Genomic DNA, 12164 nt, shown 5'->3' on the forward strand with positions numbered 1-12164 from the left:
TAAATACAGGCTCAGCTAAAAGCTACAGATCAGAGGAAATCATAGAATATCCTGAGCTGGAAGAGACCCATAGGGATCATCAAAGTCCAACTTCTGGCACTGAATGTAACACTATGTTTAGGTTCACTCAACTACCTCTTAGTTGTATGAATATATCTGTATATATTACTCATTATTTGTGTTCTCATTTATATACATTATTGCATAAAACACAAGCATTACAGATAGGATTTTAAAAATGCTCACTGGATTGCTCAGTTCAGCTCCCATTGAAAGAAATGTTTAAACTCACATGATTTCAATGGGTGCAAATACACCCCAAAGGCATAACTTCCATTGAACATCTGAGAAGCCATCCTCCACATCTAGGTGGTTAGCAGCATAATACCAGTCAAAATACTTACAGCTTCTGATTTCCTTATGTTGTGCTGCATATTATAAGGCTTGTTTGTATAGCATTGTTGCAGGAGAGCTTTCTTATCAAGAGTTACAAAATCATCATTATGTCCATCTTCAAGCTGTGTACCCTACATAAAAAATATATTCTTTTCATAAATCAAATTTAATGAATTGTAATAAAAACAAACTAAAAAACCCACACACGTTTTCCTCAACAATTTATTTAAAAGTACATCTCTTTCTTTCTTCTTCACTTTTTAAAGTGTCTACTTCTTCCACTTTATGCTAATTAAAAGAGAATTCTTTTAAGCCTAGCTTTCTACAGGAACTGAACTTATAAGAAAAGACTAGAGGGAAAGACTTATATCTTTTGAATACTTACCAGTTTTCATTCATACTGAAATAAATAAAAAATTAAAAAATCTCAAAAATGCTGTTCATTTTTTGTGAAAGCTTTGTGAAAAAACAGCAGCAAGTTAGAGAAGGAAGACTGTAGTATCTCTGGGAAGAAGAGAAGAACTCATCCTTTTTCTATTCTCTCAGGAACAGCCAAGAGAAAGCAGAGGATTTGCTGTTAGGTATAAAGCTCAAAGTTCACTGTAGAGATACTGCTTTGTGACCAGTGAAATAAAATACTGTCTAGACAGGGAAAAGCCAAAGCATGCTACTGGTTCTAACAGACTTGTAAACCAGTCCCAGGGTGTTATGGAAATATTTCCTACATATGATGATATGAAAAAAAAAAGTATACAGGAGGTTTTTACAGAACTCAGGAAGGAGGGAGCACAGGAAAGAAATCAAAAGAGTAGGTTTTGTTAGCAATCTCCTCCATGAGCAGCTTCTTTCAGAAAAGAAAATTTGTTACAAGTTCCACTAATCAAGTAAAACAAGTGTATTGAAATATTTTGATTTATTCATCTAATCAGGTAGTGATAGTATCTAACAAAAAAATTGTTTTGATAGACATCGTATTACAATCTGTGAGAAGAACTAAGACACATGCTTCTAGTGCTTAGCAAGTATCTTTCTGGAACCCAAAATCACCAGAAAAAAGTCAGTTCTGCTTTTTCTCTCCCAGTACACACTTGCCATCTATTTCTTCATTTTCAGATTAACTTGGCTGCTCCTGTAAATACCTTTTTGAAGGGCTTGCAGTTGTGCATATAAAGGAGTCACTCCTTGAAAAGCAGATTATATGACAGTGTCAGACCAGTACATTAGAGTGGAATCATTAAAAACAAGCAAACAAACAAAAAACCCTACAACTAATCTCCAGAACAGACAATCTTATCTACCACCAAACATAAAACTAAACCACAAAATACCACTACTTTTTTTCTTTCACCTCTTATTCACAGAATATTTATTAATAGATTTTTTCAGGTTCTCCTATATCTGATCACTAGAAGCACGACTATAAGAGGAGAAAGTTCTCTTAAAGCTATCTACAAAATAGTGAGACCATCTTTGTCTTATATCTTTTCATTGTACTGAAAGTTAAGAAAGTAAATTCAGTGAACTCATCCATCACAAACCTTTTCTCTGAAGAGCAATGAGCACAGTATGTTCCATCAACATCTGCATACTCAACTTTCCCTTAAGATTCTTAAATGGTCATCTACCCTCAGCAGAATCTAGCATTCAACCAGTCCTCACAGATGTTGCTTACTTAGGCTTCATGCTTCCTTACACCTGCAGTGATGCATCTTTCCCTGTTCAACCACACTCCTCTGCTATCTCTTCCAGAACAAGATGAAAGTTGGGTTTATTTATCCCTTCATTTACTTCATTTCTCTCCACTGATCTTCCCTTCTTTGCACCTTAGTTTTAATTTAAAAATACAAAAGAAACGTGGCAGAACTAATACAGCTTGCAGTCCAACTGTACTGAATCTTATACAACATCAAAGCAAAAAGTACAAATAATATCTTTCATTATTTTAACCCCATAATTCTTTGCATTTTCAGTAGTAATAGTTCTCTAAGGAACCAATTAAATCTTTCATTTCTCCTTTTTTAAGTCCTATATACAGTCACAATTTACAGAGTACTAATTAAAATACTTCTACATTTAAAAAATAAAAAAGCTTGAATGAATTTCTGATTTTTGAAATAACATTCTACCAAGACCTTCCTGCTGTCTCTCCTCTTCTTATAGGCTGTAAGTTCTTCCTTATCAATCATGCTCATCTTCATGCTCGAGCTAGAGGTGCACTATGAGGGCCAGGGTTAGTTTCCTTACCAGAGAACACAACCATACATAAATTCTCAGGGCACCTCAGCTTCTTGCTCTGCAACAACTGAAACAAGCTTCCTATATTTTATTTCCTCCTCAACATTAGATGCTGAAATGACATGCTTTTATTTCTTTACAATAAAAACATGAAATTAATTACACACATGTGCAAGCCTTTCCGAACAGTGTAATTTAATAGTGATGTACATTTGCTATTTAAAAATGTGATTTCTATTTTGCCAGCTACCTTTATTGAACTGTCTGGACACTGGAGGTGGTCTTTTTTCTTTTCTGCAATTCTCTGAGGATGCTGCTTATATTCTTCCTTTGTATCTGCTTCATACTGACCATACTTCAGTTTGTTTCTCTCTGTGGGGGATGGCAGATTTTCTGGTCTTGTCTTCTGCTCCAAAACAGAATGTTAAAGCAATGAGTAATCAATATAAAAGCCTCTGGCTGGTCTATTAAATGGGAACAGCATTATTTTAATTCCTATCCAGTCTAATGTCTGAACCTTCTAGACATGATGCTTCAAATTAAGAAAAAATGCAAATAGGACTGCATATTCAGGCTTAACTTGTATTGAGTTCTTCAAATTCTACCATTTTTAAATCTAAAAAATACATAGGCGAATGGTTTTACATCACTTTTAAAGAAATAAGATTCAGTGGCTCTGCCTTACAGCATCACTAAAATGGAAATTCTGACATTTGATTTCGGATGGCTGAAAACGGGTGGATGAATGTTTTTCAGTCAGAAGTTATAATATTCTTGTGTGGCAGATGAGTACTGGGACACTGTTCTTCAGAACAACATCAGCTGCACAGCTAAGTACCTTTCTAACCTTACACCCATTTCAGGTGTAAGGTTATAAAGGTATGCAACAGAGGCTGGGATCAGTAGAAAGCACAGCAATGACAGAAGTCTAAGATTCCATTCTTTTCTGTCTCCCGGTATGACTAACACCTTCAGTATTTAAGTTATATTCCTTCAGTGCTAACAAAAGTAAGGTGGCCTTGTCTAGAATCTCTACACAACGCTTGCAACTCATCTTGCAACAACAGTGTTACAGTCCTGCTCTAGAAAACCATTTCTCAAAACCCAAAAAGATTTGTTTTTGAAGAGCCAACTTTCTCCTTCAAAAGAGGATTCACATCCCTTCACTGGTTAATTCCTGAATTATAAGAGTATATTTAAATTTTTCTTCCAAAAGTGACCTGTTTTGAGAAGATTTACTTACAGTTACTGAAGAAGCTGGAATCTATCTTGCTAAAGGAAAGCTTGGTCAGAGCCCCAGAAGCAAGAAATGCAGAAATAAAGGCTGCTCAGAGGAATGCATTAAAATATTTTAAAACAGCTTGAAAATCTTCTCCACAAAAAAAAAGATGGGGAGCACGTCAGGCAAAAAAAAAAGGGTGGGAGGAAGAGAGAGAAAAAGAGAGAGAAAGAAAGAGGGAGAGCAAAAAAGGGTAAGGAAACAGAAGATACATTCCAATACAATGAGCACTCAGTATTTAAGACATAATGAAGGCAGAAAGGAAGCAACTAGAGGTAAAGGAAAGCAGAGAAGAAAGGGAGAAAGACCCTGTGAAACAAACAAAGCCACACCAACCTTCCATGAGCACTACTGAAGCTCGACTGAGTTATACATGTGAACTTTGTTTAAAAAAAAAATGGCAAAGCAAGCAGTGTAATCATAAGCATCCAGACCCAAAAAGGCTATAGCAACCCAACTATGCTTGCACTGCACATTTACAAGGCAGTAAAAGGAACACAACCTATCTGTAGTTACATGTTTACAGTTACATCTTAAGACACGTATAAATACCTATGTTGGGCACATAGTCTAAAAACTAGTACATTCTTAGTACATTATTTTAAAAAGACCAAAAAAACACTTACCATTTCAGTTTTTACTTAAATTAAATTGTTTTTCAAGTATAAAAACCATTTGGTTATATAGGGAAACATACAAAATAATGATCTTGGCAGATTCACTTTGAACTCCAGCCAATCTGGAGTTCTGCCCTTGAAGTTACTGTATTATTTGCTTCAAGGGGCACAGGTTATGTACAAATTAATTTAAAATTGGTTTTCCCTCTAGTTAAAATCCTGGGATTTTTTTAAAACACTCATTTGAATATTTCTTAGGTTTACATAAGTTAAGTATTTTTGAAATAATGGATTTTTAATCAGTGTATTTTTTAATAGTTTCTCCAATAAGCTAGTTCCTGTCACATAAAAGAATTTTAAAAATATTACATTTTCAGACCATATACCATAGTACTGAACTGATAATCCTTTTTGTCAGTCTATATTTTTTCAACCACCTTACCTACATTTTGTTCTGACAAAATTTTCTAGACACATGTTTAAAGGAAAACAGGAATTAAGATGTATCATGATCAAATAAAAAATTATCACATTTATTCTGTTCACATTTAATTCAGATGTAAGAGTTCAAAAGAACTCTCTTCCTGCATTCAGGGAAGTGCAATAACTGAGTAATTAAATTAACTCTTAAAACTATTATAGTGGATATCAATCCTACGCAATGCTGCACTGTACTATAAAACAACAGTATGATAGCATCTGGGCTACTGATTTTCCTTAAAAATTACCACCTAAGACTAGTGGTGATTAAGTTTCTTACTCATCCAGGGGAAAAATGCTAACATGATGAGGAAATTTTAACAATAAAAGAGTTCTGACAAATTAGATATAATTCCAAAGTTTATGTTACAGTTCTGTTTTAAAGACAACAGCCCTAAGAAAAAAACTATGAAATGTCTGCAAGTAACTCCAAAAGTTTTCTTTTCACCAGAAGTAACTATTCTTCCATAGAAATAATACTTAGTTTTTATACAGGTTTTGTCTTCAAGCATACATTTACTACTACTAATCTTTATTATTACTACTATTAATATATGTCTTAAAAAATAACTACAAAAAAAAAGGTAAGTGTATCAATCAACAAAGAGCTAAGCTATGCAATAAAATAGTTTTTTCTAAATATTCTAAAGAGTCTCAGTAAAAGGACTTTACTAAAAATATTTTGGACCAACAGCACTTGGAGATATATGCTTAAGCACAAGAGAAAAAAAAGAACTTTCATAAAAAAAAGCTATGTATGCTTTTCTAAATTACTGCTAAAGGGGCATATTATAAAGGTATTTGTAGTGACAGACTGACATGTTGATGCTGCACATATGGAGTTTGCAATGACGTTCTCCAATCTGAAGCTGAATGTAGTGGACACCTATGAGAACAACTTCCAGTGTACGGTAAGTAAGAGTCTCCATCCTAAAATCACAGGAAAAAAAGGACAAACAATCATAATTGTTTTATATTTAGAGTGATACTTTTTATTGAATCATGAAACATATGAATTCTAAAAAAATTTTGAGAAAGAATTTTTTTACAATTACCTCTTCATCAGAATCTCCCAGCCTCCCTAGATCTAGGCATGGCACCCTGCAGGGAGTTAAAACAATTTTAAAAGCAATACATTCCCTTATTTTTTAACAACAATAAAAGCACTGCCTATTAGTTATTATTAGGTCCTTCACAAAAATTTCCCTGCAACTGGATATGGCCTACTCAGCAAATCTCTATTAGCCCCTCTTCCTTCAGCTCAGCAAGTGGCTCCTGAGCTTCTCTTCCCCAGCAGCAGAGGACCCTGGCAGCTGAAAAGGACCCTTCTTTACTCGCACATGGACTTCTCTTCACTCCCCAACAGGAGCTACTGCAACAAGATCATGCATCAGGGATACCCTTGTCTTCCACAGCACGTCCATGTCAACATTCCTCTACAATCAGTCAACAGAGAGCCAACAGGGAAGCAATCACTACTTGGGATGCAAATCTTCTAACTTTTCATAAGAGATTAACACAGTGGAAGAAAACCATACCTCAGTATTTTTATTCTGCTTAAAGAAATGAAAGCATCTCCAACTCATCAAAGCATCTCTGTGCCTTCTGCCTTTACTCCAGGTATATTGCAGAGTACCATGAATACATATTTTTCATATTTTACCAGCCATATTTCCAAGCAACTCCCTTATAACTTCTTGGAGTAAGAGAGCTCCTTATTTTACAGTCTTTTTTTATTAGATAATGACAGGCAGTACACAGAAATTGGAATTTTTTCACGTTGGTATGAAGAATCAAAGGTCATGGTCACACACACATAAAATAATTACGTACATTGTCTTTAAGGCATTTCAGTAAACAAAACTGCCTAAACTATCAATCATGGTCCTTGGAAGAGTAGATGTTCCTTATCTGCCTAAGTTACTACAAGGTTTGAAACTTTAAAAGCACAAACAGAATTTCCCATTGCTTGTAAAACCCTTCACAACAGTTTCTCCGTATCTTTTACTGCAATACCTGTAAAAGCGGCCAATAGTTAAAATATGTTTTTTCCCCTTTTGCAGATAGGTTAAAAATATTCAAGAAAAACAATGTATAAATATGACAGCTCTGAGTGATGTCCTCTGAAGAGGATGTCAGGAGAACAGAGCCAGGTTCTTCTTGGGGGTACCCAGCAATGGGCAATGGGCAGAAACTGATGCACAGGACGTTCCACCCAAAAACAACTTCTTCACCACAGGTGACTGAGCACTGGAACAGGTTGCCCAGAGAGGTTGTGGAGTCTCCCTCACTGGAAATACTCAAGAACCATCTAGATGCAATCCTGAGCAATGCACTCTGGGATGTCCCTGCTTGAGCAGGGAGGTTGGACCAGATGGACCAGTGGGTTGGACCCACTGTGGTCTTTTCCATCTTTACCCATTCTGTGATTACACCTCCACTGAGCCAAACATAAATCAGCTTAATTCCAAAGTAAACAATGCATCATATATTCTACTCCAAATATAAATCACAGAAAACAAACCTATGATGATAAATTTCATGGAACACTAAGTTGCACATCACTACAAATGCCAATGCACTGTGTTAATAATAGACACAATTAAACAAGCTGATCAGAAATAGAAGCAGACTTACTCTGGTGGGCGAGGACTGTGAGCAGCCTGTCTGTTTGGTCTCCAACCCTAAAAGAAGGACACATTACTGCATACCTAGGGGATCTGGATTAAAATACATAGTTCTCTTTTTCAATTTCCCCTGAAATATTTAAAATTAGTGGCTCAAATTATCTGTCCAACAGACTTGACTAAGATGCTACTAACAAGGGGAGAAAACCAAAAACTTCTAATTGAAAGCTAATTCTTACAGATCATGAGACTAAAAGACTGAATATTCATCATGACAGAAAGATTTCCAGCCATTAAGAATCCAGATAGCATCCACATCAGTTATTAATAATACATTAAAAATAATCCATGCTTCTGAGGCTTTGTGCCGTCACTGCTCACAAGGCTTTAGGTCACATTGCTCTTGTTGGTTGGGAACCAACCCTTAAACCAAAACCACAAGACTGAGAGCCAGCTGGCTCACAAGGAGTTAGCCTAGACCCCAAAGAGCCTCTGATATTTGGTGTAACTGTTTCATCTCAGCTTTAGTATAGCACTCCTGCTGATGACTAGGCAGTTCACCTTTTTTATTTTGCAAGGCTGCATACCACACAGATCTCCAAACACAAATGAGCAAGAACATGGCAAGAAAAAATATAAGTGACCCAAAGCTTCATCCATCCCCCTGTGGCTTTTGAAAACAGCTAGCAGCAAATCCGTGGGGAAGGCTGCTTGGGGCAAGCACAAAGAATTCGCCTAACTGGCCTCCCTATCTGAAAAAAAAAAAGTGGTTCGGGAACATTCAGAACCAGGGCTAACATTTTTGTTTTCATTTTTCAGCTCATAAATCTCAGCATCGCAGCCTGAACTGAGCAGAATCCTATTCCCAGCAGTGCCTGAACATCTTTCACGATCTTAGAGCAACCACAAAACTGTAACTCCTTTCTCGCCATACACCCCTGTAGCTGCTCCCGAAACAGAAGTTCGGCAACACTACCCTCTAGCGACTCCAGAACATGGGTCCGGGTATTCAGGTTGGAGAGTTCTCCGCACGGAATGAGCACCGCCACCGCGTGGTCACGTACGTAAAACCGTCAAGGCATCGAAAACGCTGCATTACATCGCATTTATCTTTTTTCTGTACCATTACAACTGTGGTGAGGTAAAGAACACACCTAGTCCTAGATGCTAAAGCCTTAATATAATTCCTTTTCAACAAATCAGGAAGAAAGACACCAAAAAACGTTGTGCATGCTGAGGTGAAGCATATGATTTCAACATAATTTTAAGATTTATTTTTGCAAACTACCAAGAATCATGTGGACTAGGGAGTCTAAATTTGGAAACTTAGTTGCACAAGAATAAAAAAAAAAGGATGAGAGATTAGAGAAAAAATGTCATTTCTTTTCTTTTACAACCTCCACTAAATGTCCCAAATGTTCTTGTTGTCCCCAGGCATTTAATTTCTGAAAACCCGGTTGAAACATTAACAGTAACATTGTAACATTGATGTATTATAATTTACAAAAGGTCCTTTTTCATTCCAAATCAAACTGAAAAGAAGAACAGCAATTTGGCAGTCAAACTCCAAGAATTCCTAATGGGGTCATGCAACAAATAAGGAAGATAAATGGGTGCTTGGGGGCTGAGGGAGGATTAGAAATTAACTTTAGCTCATGGACATAAAGTACACGGTATCTGTGAGAAAAATCAACTGTTCCTAACAGTATTAATATTTACTTTAGCGGTAACGAAAATAATGGCCCTCAGAATCCAAGATCGTATTTGTAAGGACTTTCAAAAGTTAGCCCTAAAGTTCCTGCTACAGTGAACCTGTGAGGGTTGCACACCTACCCTACCTCAAAGCACAGACTATTAGGAATACATGGAAAATGTAATTTCCCTTCATACTGAGCACAGAGCACTGAGATTCATTTTTCATGTCAATCTAAAATCATGCCTTTTCAAACTGTGTTTTAGGGGCTGCTTTACTTTATTGTTGTCTTGCAGAACAAAAACACAGACACACCTGATGCCAGTTTCACCAACAGCCTGAGATAGCACGCAGTACAGGTTCAAGCCTCTGTTGCTCTTAACTGCAAGTACTAGTTCATTCTTAAATTCCCCACATTCCAATTAAGCACTCAGAGTAGCAGTTATTCTAGCATAGCTGTTTATGTTGGAATTTCTCATGTTCATTCGAGAAGCTGTCATACTAAACTATCCCTTTCTGACAAAAATAATTTCTTTAAAAATTGTCTTCTCTAAAGAATGGATTCTAACCTCAAACCAAGAGCCTTCTGATTTATGATTAAAATATTTTTAAAATGTCAAAGTAAGGAAGGAAAACAATCACAAGCCTTCCATTGACTACCTGACATTTCTTCCCCCTCAGTGACAACTCAGCTTTCCTTCGAGGGGATGCAGCAAGTCCTTTAGCTTCCAAATCCATGCAAATTCAATGACAGCTTTCAGTACAAACTGAAAAAAAGAACATGCTATTGAGAAAAACACATATTTTTTATCTAAGTACTTCTGAAAAAAAAAAAGTTACTGCATTAGAAAGAATGTTGGTATTGTCTTCAGCAAGCTAGGAAATGCTGTTGGTTTCTCTTTTCCATCGCCTCTTAATTTCAGTCTTTTATTACTAATGTTTAACCAGATCCCCGTTCAAATTTATGGTTTTGCCTCAAGCTTAACTCCCTCCTTCCCTTACACTTATCGAGACCATCTCATTCCAGTATTACCAATTTGCTACCCCTTGGCAACATCAAACCTTTTGTACCACTTCAAACCGCTGCCTGTCTCTCCATGGCTCGATGCCCTGGGAACATTTCAGGAAGACCTAAGGGCTAAGCTCCAGGATGACATTCCACCAGTATTCCTGCTCTGCTGGCTTCTCCTTCCACCCAGCCAATTTTGAACCAAAAGCCCACCATGTAGTTCCCAGCAATCAGACACTCCATTTTCAAACCAAAGGCTGACGGCACCGAGCAGCTCCCACTCCCAAGCAGCCTTTCCTTCCCCGAGCAGGAGCAGGGCTGCAGGGCCTGCTCGGAGACCGGCACACGGCGCCGGGCACCGCCCAGCCCTCCCGCCGAACCGCTTCCAGGGCACGAAGAACGTCCGTGCACGGCCGCAAGGCTCTCCTGAACTGGAGCATCCTCCCCCACCTGAGGGCATAGAGGGGAGAGAGCGCTGTTGTATTTAATGGTTCATGCGCTGAGATTACGGCTATCAAACAGCAGCGCTGTAAGAGGCGGAATAAACATTATGAGCTCAACAGCTCCACGGAAACGATGCATTTTCCCAAGAGAGGCGTGGGACGCGGGCCGGCAGGGGCTGTGTCTCACCGCAGCGGTCCCAGGGCGCAGGGCTGACGGACTGGGTCCGTCCCCGCCCCGCCTGGGCCGGCGGCTGCCGGGTACCGCAGCGCGGAGGGGCCAATCCGAGCCAGGCCTCGCCCCAGCTTCGCAAGGTGCGCCTCGGCGGAGTGGGGAAGCTGAATGCCCGCTTGCTCCTGCGGAAATTCCCTGCCCCGGGGCCCGGCCGTCCCTCCCTCCCCGCGCCCACGGGCGGATCTGCCCGCCCTGCGGCCGCCGCAGCCCCGCCAGGACAGGCGGGCGCTTACGCATCACACGGATTCTGCCCTCGGCAAACCCCGACAGCCGGCATCGGAGACTTCGAAACTGCGGCCGGAGAGCCCACGGTGCGTATTTGTAGCCTGGGCAGAAACACAGCGATCACCCCAAAGTAGCTCAGAGCCTTTCGGACAAGGACTTCGAGTGTCAGCAGCATCCGAGGACTCGTGGAGATGAAAGCCTCAGCAGTGATGATTCAAACACTGCCCCAGGCGGGGAAACGCTGCGGCAAAGGACACCGGCACCAGTGCCTGGAAGGAGCGGGACTGACCTGCACCCTGCCCACACCACGGCAGCGCAGCCCGGCTCCCACTGCATCGTTCCCTCTGATCAATGATTTCGAAATTAGTTTCAGTTCAGTTTATTAGATATTTCAGAGAAAAGTCTCTGTGAAATTATGATTTTTTCCAAGCAGTTCCAGTTGTCCTGAATGACCAGAGCAACATCAGGTATTTTTTTTAAATCAAATTGTATCCAAGTACCAGTTTTGTTCATCCGTTCTGTCTTGGGGAAAAAAATCTGCCACTGCTTGAGAAACCCCGGCTCTGTAGTCCATCAGTTTTCCAAAGTTAGGCAAAATCTCACTTAGTGCAAAACTACTAACACACTGACGCTAAGGATGTATTTCTGGATGCTGCTACTTTCAAGCCTGTGTGATCCAGTTTTAGAACCAAACACATACCATGTTTCTACACCAGAATGAACAATTCATTCCATTTCAGTGAGTGACATGATAATAAATTTAGTCCCTTTAAGTACAGTACATTTCCTCCATAAAAACAAGTCCACATGCTATTTTCCTGTAAGAATAAGGATGGCAGAAGAGTTCAGGCATCACAACTGGCCTACTTAAAAGCTATGCAATTATAAAACAGAAAATTTAACACTGCCATACTGTCCGACCTACCTC

The 12164-nt window shown here is 39.0% G+C and overlaps 1 protein-coding gene across 6 annotated transcripts in view; it reads right to left on the reverse strand.

The window, feature by feature from the left end:
• The window catches only part of CAPS2 (calcyphosine 2), a 28969-nt gene extending 17909 nt beyond the window's left edge, over positions 1-11060 (reverse strand). For 2 of the 6 annotated variants that reach the window (XM_068999227.1, XM_068999228.1), the window contains exons 1-7: positions 10787-10960; positions 9988-10094; positions 7645-7691; positions 6063-6108; positions 5827-5937; positions 2882-3037; positions 405-527 (exon numbers count right to left, since the gene is read on the reverse strand). In XM_068999227.1, coding sequence (XP_068855328.1) covers positions 405-527; positions 2882-3037; positions 5827-5937; positions 6063-6108; positions 7645-7691; positions 9988-10065 — 561 coding nt within the window. In that variant the 5' untranslated portion in view covers positions 10066-10094; positions 10787-10960. The other 4 variants (XM_068999237.1, XM_068999229.1, XM_068999220.1 and 1 more) reach the window with 3 other exon arrangements.
• Positions 11061-12164: the final 1104 nt, after the last annotated feature.

Source organism: Aphelocoma coerulescens, chromosome 1A, assembly GCF_041296385.1.
Source record: "Aphelocoma coerulescens isolate FSJ_1873_10779 chromosome 1A, UR_Acoe_1.0, whole genome shotgun sequence".
Taxonomy (NCBI): Eukaryota; Metazoa; Chordata; class Aves; order Passeriformes; family Corvidae; genus Aphelocoma; species Aphelocoma coerulescens.